General features: G+C 37.5%; 1 protein-coding gene across 1 annotated transcript; it reads right to left on the bottom strand.

Moving 5' to 3' along the window:
- Window positions 1–1323: 1323 nt before the first annotated feature.
- LOC131772716 (adhesion G protein-coupled receptor L4-like) lies at window positions 1324–8278 on the bottom strand. Its single transcript, XM_066167832.1, has 15 exons — window positions 8142–8278; window positions 7314–7421; window positions 6737–6821; window positions 6299–6392; window positions 5974–6023; window positions 5663–5807; window positions 4961–5055; window positions 4402–4504; window positions 4115–4265; window positions 3707–3788; window positions 3359–3425; window positions 2747–2829; window positions 2397–2517; window positions 1858–1899; window positions 1324–1758 (listed from the first exon to the last, which is right to left on the bottom strand). Exons 3-15 carry the CDS (start codon window positions 6814–6816, stop codon window positions 1684–1686), a joined length of 1188 nt encoding a protein of 395 aa, XP_066023929.1. The 5' UTR covers window positions 6817–6821; window positions 7314–7421; window positions 8142–8278; the 3' UTR covers window positions 1324–1683.
- Between the last annotated feature and the right edge of the window lie 6271 nt (window positions 8279–14549).

Below are 14549 nucleotides of genomic sequence, written 5' to 3'. Positions count from 1 at the left end.
AGACTTGCCCTATTTTTCATAACCTCTGAAGTTCCCTGTGCAAATGTAACACGTTGTTTTAAACCAAATTTGTTTGATTTCCAGTCTGGAAAATGGAGCAGCATCTTTGAAAAAAAAAAAAAAAATTGGGAACTAGCAGCGGGATAAAGAAAGCCTTGCTTAACTGACATCAAGAAACCTGTTATAGTACCACCCCTCCTTCCCCTTCCTCGCATTTTGTTTCCATTTTCCTATAATCAGCATTCCCACATAGTACTGATGTTTAAAGATGTGTTCCTTTTTCTAATGTAATGGTCAATGTGAAGTTTTGAGAGGCAGCGAGTGACGAAATAAGGATGGTGAGGTCCTGGGGTGCTCAAGAGCTGTTTCCAGTCTCTTCTTGTTTCCTCAAGCCAATTCGCTTCGCTGGCAGCTTAGATAATTTGTTTTTTTGGACTATTTTTATTATCAAGTGTTTATGAAAAAACGATGAACATGTAACAGTTGTACCTGCATGGTTATGTAACATTTTTATTATCCTTTTCAAAGTGTAATAGCCTTATGAAATTGTTATCATCTATTTGTTACACCCTACACGCTGAATTGATTGTTGTACTTAATAAAATCAGTTGCACTTGAGTTAATTCATATGCCTAATGACTGTTTATAGATATTAAGATTTCACTTCCTCGCACAAGTGACCAAGAAATAACTTCTCCTCGCAACATCAAAACAGTATTTAGATAAATTAAGAGATGAAAATGAAGAAAATTTCAATGAAAGGATAATTAGTTGATTATATACCTAAGTCTCCAAACTAACGACGTGGGAATTGTATAGCAGACGGTAGGGAGAAGTTGCGAATAAGATTTTATGAGTGAACAGTTTTATGGAGCAACCTTACAATTTCGATTAACTTTTCCAATGGGGATCGGAGTAAATGTATTTTACAATGAAAACAATGGAGAGGAAGATGGTAAGTCGACATTCTTGTTTAGGACGATTTGAAGATTTACCGTACTAAGACTAGACTTTTGTAAGTCTCCGTTCGTGAGTAGAACTGGACTCTTAAGCACTTGCAAATTGCCAATAGTAACGAGAATGAGTATAATCCGGTTATAATCACACGAGTTATAGACAAAATCGAATAATTGCGAAGCAGAGGTGCATTTAATTATTAAACGGCTTAAACGATTGCTGAACAGTGGACAACCGAAAGTAATGTAACCAATTTATCAAAACTATGACTAAACTTGCGAAAAATACACATCAGCAAAAAGAATGTATAATGCTATAATTTCAGCTGATGTGCATTGTCCAGTTTTCTCTCCCACTGTCCGATTATGACTATGATACTGTGCCATGGAGGGGGGAGGAAGGATTTTGGTTGTGCCACACCCCTCCATATTAGGCTCTGTGAAATTACCATCCCTCACTGTCAGTTAATTTTTTTATGGTCTCCCTTTGAAGATCTTTTGGCACGATTAGTGCCCTCTGAAAACACTGGGATCTTCTCGCAGACGATAAATAAAATTGAGCCGCTGACAATCTGTGGGGATGGTGAATTTCTACATAGTTTTGATCAAAGGTAAACTTAAGTTCAGTATCTACTTAGAAATCTCCAGGTGCATATATTATAGTTTATTGTAACTCTAAAGTTTCAGTATCTATCTCCACTCTGACTGGCTTCACAGACTTTGCTTCTTACATTTTGGGTTTGTTTTTGTGTAGCAGGGAGGGCCGTGCTTGTCGAAGTCTTCTTTTGAAACGTTCTCTCATCTAAGTGAGGAAAGTGAGGCACTAATTAGAGACTTTCGCTAGCAAATATTTTTTCCTGTTGAAGACGTGGAGATTATGAAGACTCGAATTTATCCATACCTCACTATTTCTCAAGCAGTGAAAGAAGAAAATCGAGAAGCCCTGCCGAAAAAAGGGGTCCAGTAAATAGATAAGCAGATAAATAAATAAATAGTTTAATGAAAAAAAAAAAAAGAACCTGTAGGTTAGAAGAACGTCAAATGAGCATTATTCTTCTTTTTTTACCATGATTAAAGAGTCTTCTCGTAAAACTAACGGTCACATACTTCTTTTTATTTTCAATCATTCTTTTCTATCGGCTATCGGCTAAGCTAAGTGCACTCTAAGCGTAAGAATTAATGGTATCTTGGTACTTCAGAGGTTTTAGCAGGTCTGTAGTTTTAAAGATAGGCCATTGCGACCTAATTTAACTATTTTTCTCGCTTTAAGTTCTCTTTGTGCTTAACATTAGCTTCAAAAGTTTCTGAATCAGAACGTTAATCTGAGTGACACCTTACTCATTTCGAAAATTTGATAATCATGTTCTTGGAAATACGCCTTAACATTATTCCTCTGGAAGTAGCACCTCAGGCGTATCAGCCCTTAGCTTTGTAATTTACCTGTGTAGAGTTTAGGACGACAAACATGTAAGAAAAGGCAATGTGCAATGGCGACAAGAAACCTATCAGCCATGTAACGCCAAGCAACGGAGCCAACACCAGGCATGCTCGAACACCAACCCTGAAGAAGAATAAGAGATTTATATTCAACCTGGGAACTCGATTCCTCAGGGAAAAAAAACCAGACGGTTGGATTTTGCACTCGGATGTCCCACAAGGGAGCTAAAGTACTCAATAATGTGCTATACCATTATGAGGTTCATTTGTGACAAGTATCTTGCATTCTGCTGGGAACAGCTATGTTGGAAGGATCGGGAGATTTCAGAGGAAAAGAGGAATGATCATCCTACCTGATCTGCTCACTCTGGTTGTCTTTGACTTGTTGGATTGTAGTAACTTCCTTGATAACTCGCACGAGGATTGCCATATTAATCTTTACAAGCAATAATAGGAATACAAGTAATTTGATTTTTGTATATTGTCCATCAAGAATGGTATAAAATATGAGAAAAAATAGGACAGAGGCGGGAAAAAGGGGTAGCGACTAAGAGTGATGCCGACTCCACTAAGTAAGATTTTCAATAAGAAATGTTTTGGCGCAAGAGTATGGAAAGTAACCGGAGTATATTTTGAAAAATAAGTCAAATAACTTAAGTCTCCAAGCCTTCCGCTATTATATAGCTTTGTGGATATAAATTCGTTCTCAAGACGCTTTATTATTTATTGATGTTTGTGGTGTAGTGGATGGATAAATGGATTCCTCCCATCTGTCTCTCCTTTATATATATTTATAAAAATAAAAAAAAAACTTTGAAATATTAAAAAAAAGAAATATTGTTTAGGTCACGATGCCTTACTTAAAACCGAAGGATGATCTATGAGCGGGAGGAGATGAAGTGCTAAGAGATAAGTTGTAAGTGAGAAGTGCTAAATTTAAGTTAAAAAGAAGTTTCATCACATACAAGTTCAATTAGTCCAACAAAGGAAACAAATATCCAGATAATTTTGTTTCTTGAAGATATCCAGCAGCTTGGAGTTTGGAAAAAACAGGAAATAATGGATGGATGAATATATTAATTAATAAAACAAGGGAAATTGAAGAGAAAGAAACGCGAACTCATTTCGGAAGAAAGAAAAAAAAATAGACGACTTAGTTTCGATCCACACATACGAGATGAGGAAGATTGCTAGAGGGGAGTTCACACCCCTTCCCCTGGGTTCTCCCCGTTCAGGCAGCTGCTAAGTCACATATCCGCTGCGATACTTCCGGGTCCATAAAGAGGATTTAATAGGTAAACATTCAAACTTACTACTGATCACTGACATAATTTTCGATTCCATCTTTTCCTGCAACAATACCCAGAGATGCGGTAACCATGACCGCAGGAAGTCCTATAGCAAAAAAGCACAATGAATAAAAATAGGCATTGTCGACAATTACAAATACTAGATAGATTTGAGGGCTATAATATCTACTTTTACAAATGGCCTATCGTAAGTTTTTTTTCGCTTTGTCATACTGACGAAAGTAGTAACTATTCTTCAAGCCTTTTTTCTGGTAAGTGCTGATGGCCAATCCGAATTTTGGTATTAACACATCGTCAGCCGCAAATCCTTTTCGGTCGATAATTACTTTGCTTTATGCGATTTACCTTTAGTTAGTGGCCTAGTTTTCAATGGGATTTAGTGTTCACATCTTAAGAAGTAGCTTTCCTTACCCCAACAAAGGCCATGAAAGCGGCAGATTTTATCGTTGACGTTGTACACCTTTACCACAAATAAGTAAATGTAAGCTCCCTCAACAAGCATCCAGCAGAAAGCTGCCATCAAGAAGTACTGCATGAGAGCCGCAATTGTAACACAGGCAGCCTATAAGGAATCACCATCAGTTGGCTGATGTACTGATAAGCGAGCCATCATCAGAAAAAGAAGTAGCTCACACAAATTTATCTAAGCAAATAACACTGAATAATAAAGATGTAAAACATTCTGCTCCAACTCTCACCTTGTTTTCTGTGGCATCAATCCCAGCAAAAAAGACAATGTGTCCAGCTCCAATGCAAGATGTTAGTCCCACCCGACTATGGAACAGGGGTGCTCGCCTGTCTCTACAGAAGCCCAAACAAATAGACGTGTAAAGAAATGTTAAAACCAAAAGGAAGAAGATTCAACTGAGGAAATGAAGAAAGAGAAAACTTACCTCCCGAAGCGTTTTTGGTCAATTAATTCAACTTAATGTGACGGTGATGTCCTTGGCCCTTAACTCTCTGTCTACCTCGTGCACATTTCACAGCTGACTTTCTTTTTAACTTTGTGGGTTACTTTGTCTCAGTTTAAATAAATTTGACCAACAGAATGTCTGAAACCACCGTCAGGTTACCCTACCTCCCAGGTTTATTCAGGTTGACTAGACGTCAGTCTTTGCAAACCAGAGGGTTCTCTAATCTCACCTGGACTATCAGACAACACAATAAAAAATATCAAATCCTTCATGCTACATTGACCAATACCTCAAGCAATTTTTTTAACACCCAAGTTGTAGCATTTGAATGAAGTGGACTTACGTTAGCCGTACATAGCTGATTATTGTTATAGAAACTCCAGCCAGCGATAAAGCCATCCCCACGTGTGTAAGAACTGTCAGTATCTTGTCATTTTCCTTTGAAGTCAATTGAAATGTATTACCTTCATTTTACATGGACCTCTTTGGCGTAAAACCATACTCCTGAACTTCTGGGGTACTTTAAGGGAAACTAATGATTTAATGAATATTCCATGCCCATAGGAATTAGGGTGTCATATGAACCCGCCTTCTTGTGGCCGATAGTAACCAAAAATGCGCGCCCTTGGGATATGGGATCTGAGTGCGATTGACCCAACAAATTTTTAGGTGTATTCTCTCTTTAAAGCCACAGTACTCCTAGCTGACTGTTTTGGAAACACTTTATGTTACTATCTGCCTTCTTGTGGCAGATTGTGGCCAAAAATGCGCGCCTTTGGGATATGGATCTGAGTACAATTGACCCAACATAGTACTAAGTGTATTCTTTCTTTCAAGCCAGACTTGTACTCCTAACTTAATGTTTTGGAAACACTTTATGGTGGCGAAGCGAACGGATTGTCCAGCAAAGCTTTTTGAAGTACTCACACGACAAATGCATTTTCTCTGTAAGTACCTTGTTTTATTGCAATATGAAGTTGACATGATACGTGCCGCCAACTAATACAATTATGTACCATAAAACAACACTAAATGAAACTTATACCTTTGTATCCCCTGCATTACTTTCATCTTTACTTTCGGTAATATCCATTAGAACAGCAAAGTGAGTTAAATGATGGCACTTGCATTCCGTTTGGGATTCGCTCATAATTCTGGTGAAACATCCTTGCGCTGACCAATCCACGGGACTTTATACAAAAAATAAAGAAAATTGATGTGGTTTAGTTGCAGGGTTTAGAATCTAACAAAGCTGTATAAATGGCCAACTCAATACATGTAGTTACCCAAAAGATGGAAAGACATCTTATATAATTGTGCAAGAAGTAGATTTTGGCCGAAAAGAGCGAGCCTTACCCATCTCCAAACATGTCCCAGAATACACACTCTCTGCTTTTTCCACCGGCCTGAAATAGGTTTAAAAAGTACGAATCAAGAGGAAGTTTAAACTCAGTCTCTAATCTCTTGATGGAAAATATAAAGTTTAAAATCTAAGATTTTATACACAAGCTTAAAATCATGAGATGGCTAAGCTCAGTTGATACCGTGAATTGCCCACCGTAGAGAGATTACAGAGCTAACGTTTCGAGTGTCAGGCAAACTGTCATGGAGAAAGCTACAGATTTAACAAGGTGTAAAAGGGGGATGTGAATTTCTTTCATTGTAAAGGTGATGTACATACCTTTATGTGTTTAAAAACCAAGGTGATGTTCTCCAGCAGTACATCTGCAGGCTCGGGGTACATTTCAACGGACATGATTATGGAGTTCAGCACCCTAAAAACAAAAACAACAAAAAAATACTAAATGAAATTTTAAATAGCTTCGAAGCAAACAAATATGTGAATACATTAATTCGAAACAAAAAAAAATATGTAAAGTGTATTAAAATCTCTTGCAAAAGTTGTCAATGCTTGCTCACCTCTACTTCTGAGCCTTGGTTTTTGAAAAGAGACAATAATTTAAAACCATGAAGTAGGTTTGGATGTAATCATTATCTTCGCCATACACGTGAAGGATGTTGTATATTTTATTTTTTTCTTTATTTCTTTATTTTTACAGCAGTCTTTATACTTTGATTTAACAAACGTATTTGATTTTCTTGCTGCTGAAATACAAACCTTGTTTTGTTGGTTCCTCTGGTGTTCTTGTCTGATGTAAACAACTCGGTAAGATTTTTGTACATTACTCCTACAACCATTGAGCCTTGATGGAATTAAATTGAATGAAAGATAACTAAGGTAAAGGTCAATATTTCTTGCCTGGCGTGGGAGCTGTCAGAGGGTTTTGATAGTGTCTCGATAACCTGATCCCCACTCACTGGGGTTGATTGGCAGTCAATTCTCTATAGTTGGCCCCCCTCCCCTCCTTTACTCTCTGTAGGCGACGATTGATCCTCCCCCCCTCCCATGGTGTGTTAAAAAGTTTCAAATATGGTCGAAGATATTTTGTTTACTTCCTCTCTTTTCTTATTCTATGTTTGGCAGAACTGCACCGTGGAATTGTTTGCGCCTCGATTTCAAAGAAATGTCTGGTTTTTTTTTTTGTTTTTGTTTTTTTTTGTTTTTCCCTTTCTTTTCTTCACAGCTATTTCTCGATGTATCTCTTCCGCCATGATATTACTGCCATCGGATAACAAAAAAATGTTAATCAAGGGTTCAGATATTACTGACTGAGATTACGCCTTAACATACTCACCATTCTCGTCAGTGTTTCGATATGAAATTTCCACGAAGTTTTCGTTTTTGGGATCAGCAAAACGAAATTTTTTGCCCCTGTCACGGTGAGGGCGACTTGCAAAAACATCTACGATTACGGGTTATACAGAAAAAAAAAAAAAAGAAATCCATGTAATCTCAAGACTATTTAGATATACGTGTTTTTAAGGTGTCGATTTATTCCGATAGTAGAATATTAAGCCCCATATATCATTAATCAAATTTGCTTGAGTGCCACTGGTCTTGTCCCAGCTAAAAGTAAGACTCATCCAGTAAAATTTTCCAATAATTATTTCATTTTCCCCAATATCAGGTAAGAAGGAAGACATCATTTTGTAGAATTTAGTTTATAATTAAGCACTACCTATTTGGAAGAAAGGAGGAGCTATTACCCCATTCACACCAGCAAAACATGTTTTGTTAAACTGGTTTTCATTGAATGAAAATTATAAACAGAGAACTGAAAAACTTGATTTTCCATTGGATTCAAGTACTTGCTAACTTGCATTTCCAATGTGCTACATTCAAGTCAAAAATATTCGGTTAAATAGTTTCTATGAAGAAAAAAAAAATTAAACTGTGTTTAACAAAACAACTTTTAAACATGTTTAAGCTTTGGTGTGAATGGGGCATATGTCACTAAATTATTCAAAACGGAAGAAGAAAAAATAGCCAAGAGGGCTACAAGAGACAAGCCTGCGTGGACATTGAGTAGGGCCGTGAAGTTACTTTGTTTTGTTTTTTTTTATGTTTTTTGTTTTTTGGTTTTTGTTTTAATTTTCATCTTCATTTTCCTCATTAGGCTTACCTGCGACTTCGCCTTAGAAGGAAATGTTGGTAGTTGTAGAATTCAAATGTGCTTGAATGTGTCTCCTCAGGAAGTCCTCAAAAGCCAATGTGGAGAACATCGCGTAAAACTTTGTACTGGACGACGTTACATTTTTGAGTTAAGAGAACGCGGCCTGTTTATAGGAATCGAAGGAGAGTTATCGGCAGATATATACCTAGAGTGGTTTAAGAAGTAATCTTTCATTTTCATCATTGTAATCAATTTTGCCCTTGAAGTTTTAAAGGTTGTAACGAGCCATTAGTTTTTGACAGAGTAAAATCTTCGAGATGGGGTAAACTACATTAACCCTTTAACTCCCAAGATCTCATTAGTAATTCTCCTTACTGTCTGGCGCATAATTCTTGTAATGCTAGTTCAGAGAATTTGGTACTGGATCAGGTAATCTTTCTCGTTGCTTGTCTGCTTGATATTGTATTGATATTGTAAAGAGAAATTCTGTCTTGATAACTCGTGGGAGCTAAAGGGTTAAATCTAGCTAGAGGTGAATTTTTGAGGTTGTGAAATCTTTAGATACTTTAGATACCTACTTTAAATACACGACATGTATATGGCTGGCACGCTCGATGATTCGGATTTCATTCGAGTTCTCAAGCAGCTTGTAGCAGTTGATTTTACCGATTGGTTTACAAACGTAGCTTGGGGCCCTTCTGTAACGTATTGCATCGCGTTTTTGTGCCTCGCTATTTTTTTTTGCTATTGGGTACAACATAATTTCATGCAGTTCCTGTGTGTTCTATTCTGGAAAAGCAATATCACAATCAAACTGCATTACCTGAGAGTCTTTCTTCCTCTTAGGGTCAAGATTTCTGTAAAAATCCAGAATACGACGCCTCTAAATGGACCAAATAAATAAACAAGGGCTCAAACAATGAATCAATCAGTCACGTTTGCCAAGCTTTCAGTCATTCTTCCAGATTTTAAAATCTGTCAGTCAATCAGTTGGTCAGTCAGTCAGGCAGACAGTCATTTAGTTAATCAATGATTTGCCCTCCTCACACGAGTAAACCAGTTTTTTAAGTCATGATTTATATGTCAAATATGCTTTCAGTATTGCTCTAATTATGAATCTTTTGCCATTACCTTTCCATGTTCTTCCTGCTCCGTTATGTTTCCTGCGAGAATAATTGACGGAAAAGTGGAATTGGAGGTAAATAAGCGATGTTTTGTTTATTTATGTTTGTTTGTTTTTTAATAGCTTTGCTTCGTTGTGGTTTCCCCTTTTGTTTGGCTTCGTTTTTTCCCTCATTTCTCTTAGCGAAAGTCCTTCCCATATACCTAATTAACGAACTTCTGTGGTAAATCAAAATGTTATCAATCCTCATGAAACCATAACAAGACATGTACAGTTTCAGGTAATTTAGTGTCAACAACTGGGTTGAAAACGTAAATTAGCCACCGTAAAGGATAAAATAGCTGACGTTTCGAGCGTTAGCCCTTCGTCAGAGCGATTAGAGGAATTGTGGGTTGTGTGTGGGTTTATATGCAGAAAGTGGAGCTACGCCATTGGTGGGAATATGGGGACGAGAAAACAGGAATAAATTAGTTGAATGAAAAGCGCTCGTTGATTCCATGGGGATTAAGGGTGCCGATTTGGAATATAAATTTTTGTTCTAGTGTTTTACGGCTTTCCGAACTGCCTAGATGTAAGGAAAGGCCGCAAACTGCCATATGCTGTTTAGAATGATTAGGAAGATTGCGTCCTTGTCATTTCTTTCCACATCGCGAAGGTGTTCTCGGAATCGGTTAACCAGTCGTCTTCCTGTTTCGCCGATGTATAACTTATTGCAATAAGTGCGAGTTTCACTTTCGACTACAAGTTCCCGTCGAGTTTAGCCACCGTTCGGTTCATACATTTTTGAGCTCAAAATGAAAATGCAAGAAATTTTTGTTTTGCTTTTCGAACAATAAATATTGTTTCGAAGTGTTGATATTTCCTAAAAGTATTATTCAATAACGTAATTTAAATTGCACAATTTCAATTTTTTGTATTCATAACTCGATATACGCATGCTGAGCATAAACCAATATTTTAGTGAATTAGCATGCAGATAGTGTTAATTTGTCCCAAGTTTTCATTCACCTACCCCAATTTCTAAATGCTTTGAATAAAATGCGATTGCAACGCTCTCCTTGACCAAAGTCGCGTCTGATATAAATCCCCCACTTTCTTTTACCATCAAGTAACGTAAAATTTCCAAGATTTGATTGAAGATTGCGAGAACAGTTTCTTGTAACTTTGTTGAGTTTAAGACATCGGCCTAATGATTTACAACACCAGTGAAGGGAAGTATTTGGAAGGAAGCTATAGCATCTCCAATTCCACCGGCCTAGCAGTCCATCCTTTTTAAGTCTCGAACAAGTTGTTCTTTTCCTGAACGAAGAGTCTTTGGAGTGGATATCTTTGCATTTGTTCCCTGCCAACGAAGCATATCAAAGAAAAATAGAAGTCTACTGAATTGTTTTGAACACCGGAAATAGCAGGATCCTGTTAGATGGGAGTTACTATTGGTTTCATTCAGAAGGGAAATAAACTCACCTTGTGTTTGCTTTCTCTGGACATCTTTTCCTGATAAACTTTTTCGATCGAAACCAAAAGAAGTGGCTGAAGCTTAATTAACCGTTCAAAGTGAATTTTTAAAAGCTCATGTCTCAAGTTTGAGTCTTTCGTCTCGACAGACCATGGTTCTACTTGGTTTTGTCATTTATACTACGTCAGATGTAGTTATACATTGAAAACGGAGCATCTCAAACATTTGACGCAACTACTTCTGTGTAATTTGGCAAAACGGTCCTATTCAAACGAATTTTCAATTTACGCAGAACGGCTCCCGTTTCGCTGTGCGCGAAAAATTTTTTATCTCTAGTAAGCTAACACTGTTTTCTAGCTGAACTAGTGTAATTAAGATGGAATATGAATATAGCGGCATACCGCACTTGTACTGCTGCTTAACGAGTTGCACAATCCAGCCATTAACATTCGAAAATTCAAAAATTCAAAGAAGACGGAAAATGACAAGTAAGTCATTAGAGGTGAAGTTTTGAAGCGACAATTTGAAAATAAAGAGAGAGCAGTTTTTGAAGAATACTTCTCACTTAGGAGAAAAGCCTAAGATCGAAACTGCCTCAGTCAGGTTTTAAAAATCGTGATACTTGAAATATCTCTAAAGGGTCTGCCATTCCCATTTTATAATCCAAACATTTTATTCTTTTTTTCATTTCCAACTTAAAAGCTGAAAGACCCTTTTTCAACCCTTGTTGCCGACATTTGCTCGTAATGTTGACATCTTTTAAAAATTTACACAATGCTAAATTTAAGCATAAATTCGTTATATGTGATGCTAGGGAAATGTCGCAAAATTTAGGTATTGTTTTTCTGTTTATCGATGACAATTCAAAAAAACTCCTTTTTTTTAACGAGGCTTAGTTGCATCTCACACAAAATAAGTCTTTGCAGCGAGGAAACGCATCCGACAATTCGTGAAGTCGAAGCAGTTGGAGCCAAGCCAATTTGAATTTAGTGACATACATGACATAAGGGATGAGGCGAAGTTTAAAATGCAAAATAATTTGACATGCATTCTATGTAAAATTAGTCATGTGGTATATTATTACGCGTAAGCTTAAGTATCTATTGCATAGATCGGTCTTTGACAGTTTTTATCTCAAAGGTAGCACTGATCCACGAAAATCGGCTGGATTTTATTTTAACCGAAAAAGTTAATTGTTTTGCATTGTTTTTTTTTCTACCAAAGTTGTCCATATTGGCGATATACCGCAACTTTGGGATGTTTTCCGTTTAAGGAATATGGGAGAAATTTTAACTTGTACTCCAAAAAACGACAGGGAATACTCATATCTATTTATATGTGATCCATTCATAAATTATGTCAATGGTTTTGAAGGCTTTTAGCAGTAAGGAGTAGTTTCTTGTCGATAAGTGGTACTTAGAAAGTAGAGATGTCAAGTTAAAGATGTTAACCCACTCACCTAGATCGACTGTCATGAAGAAAACTGAACTAAACGCTAACGCGTGCCAAAATGCTTTCATCATTCCAGGCTTGAGATGTACTGCGGAGACCCAAACGTCAGAATATAGCTTGTCTTTCCTCAATCCACGTTTAATGATGTATTAAGTACATCCAATTTTGCACCAGATATTTCCAGCTGTGTATTTTATTTTGTAATATTAATGTGATCTTTTTAGCGAACAAACAATAGGCCGATTATTTTTTTTCCCCCTCTTGAACGGAGTATAGCCAGGTAATGATGTAATGCATCCGGGTGCTCCGAAGAAAAAAAACAGAAATAACTAGCTTTTCTGTTGACGTTTTAGGTCTTACAGTCCCGGATGGGAGTAGTTGCCAACTGATCCTTATTATACCGCATGCTTACTAACACGCTGTTAATGGGAATCGAAACATACCACGGAATTGATCTATCAGCAAATTCTTTAACTTTACGAACAAAATATCTACATGCTTCTTGAAAGAAAAAAAATAATCAAGACAGAAGGAGGTATTATGCGAGGTTGAGGATCCTCTGATTCCAGGAGAGAGATTTGAACTTCAGTCCACAGAAGTCCTCCTTAATTGATCTGCCATATTTAACGATCAGTCCGCCATATTTAATTAGATCCCTGCGCACCCCGGACTCCTAAGGCCGCTGCCAATGCCACGAAATTTGAATATCGAGTTCCTTAATTTCTCTTACCTTTACCTTGCATATCCACGAATTAAAAGCAACGTCCCCGTTAGTGGGGTAGGGTATTTCGTGCGAGGTTTTAAGGCAAGTTTACGCGAATTTTGGGATAGAGACATTTCAAGAGGAACAGCAGAAAGCAATAGATATTGAGTTTTTCGAAAGTAATGATGTCTTCTTTTTGTTACCAATTGGCTACGAAAAATCTTTATTATATCAAGCAGCGCCAGTAATCGATCGCCTCTCCTCTCTAGAAGAAAGCGGTCACAATATTTATTGTGCCGTACGTTAAAGCTTTCACAGAAGACCAGGTGCACTATCTTAAAGTACAAGGGCCGAGAGGATTGTCCACCTTCAACTTTCGGTCTCTTTGCGAACGGTGCAAAGCTAAATTAAAACTAGTTGTTCCTTGCAGCGATTCTTTGGACTGAGAAAAGAGTCGCTCTTTCTTCACGCTTGCAGCGCAACTATCTTTTATAGAAATCCATGAAATCCTTGAGATTCTGTGACAAATAATCCAACTCTTTTCAAGGACCGTGGTACTGTTTACGAATGCAAGCAGAAACCGCGTGGACGTTGAAATCTAGTTTCGTTAACGCGATGCTAATCGAACTTCGTCCTCTTCTTACTCCATACCAAAAATCGCTCATAATCTTTTCCTATATCCTTAAAACATAGTATACATTTGAACTCGGACGCTGAATTGCAAGTTAAACCAAAAATGGAGAATGACTTCACTATTGACGGTCATATATTTGAACTGCGGATAAAGACATGAATGAATGTGATCTTCGCAGTGATGTGCACTACTTTACTTAAAAAAATTCAGGCCTGTACCGTCTATTCCTCACAAAGCCTTAGAAAAGTTTTCTAAGGCTTTGTATGGGACAACGGGAGGTACTTACAGTGCACGCATTTTCCGTCCTGTCATGAGCGCTGCACCTGTATCGCAGAGGTCATGGGTTCAAATCCCGTACAGGCCTGAATTTTTTTCAGGCCTTATTTTCACTACTGCCTAAGTAGTGCACATCACTGCGAAGATCACTTTCATTCATGAATTCACTATTATTGTTTAATTCACTGTTATTGTTTATCTCGATAACCTTCTCGCTAACACGTGTCACTTCGCAAAAAAACATTATGAAGAGACGTTGCGGAACATGATTAGTGTCAGGTTTGCGTAGACGTTCCCTCGCTTCCATTTCACCATCAGGGGAGGGTACGGCTACAAGCAGGCTATCGAGCCTTAGGTAAACCTTATAGGGACACGATCTTATAGTGACACATCCAACGCACCCCGCCCCCCCCCTCCCTTCACCCAAGCCCCTCCTTTCCCTGACCATAAACAGTGATCGGTTCCTAGGTATGTGGTTTGTGTAGGGTTGTTTTTATGTTCTCTTCATCAGCTCAGAAATGTTGTAGTTTAGTAAAGTCTTCATTATACAGTTAACTGTTATATACTACAAACTTTATTTGTATACTTAATAAATATTCATTGCACCAAAATTGATTTCTACGGTTCAGACCTAATTACCGGTTAAATGATTAATCAGTTTATCATAAACTGGTATTCCCGGGCAATTTGATTCTAAGACAGATAATTATTCCACATAATGCCAACGGTGCCACTTAAGTGTGATTAAATATCATCAACCTAGCTAAGCTTGG

This window comes from Pocillopora verrucosa, chromosome 5 (assembly GCF_036669915.1).
Source record: "Pocillopora verrucosa isolate sample1 chromosome 5, ASM3666991v2, whole genome shotgun sequence".
Classification (NCBI taxonomy): domain Eukaryota; kingdom Metazoa; phylum Cnidaria; class Anthozoa; order Scleractinia; family Pocilloporidae; genus Pocillopora; species Pocillopora verrucosa.
The sequence above is the reverse complement of the archived record's forward strand: the minus strand, read 5'-3'. Positions and strand labels throughout refer to the sequence as shown.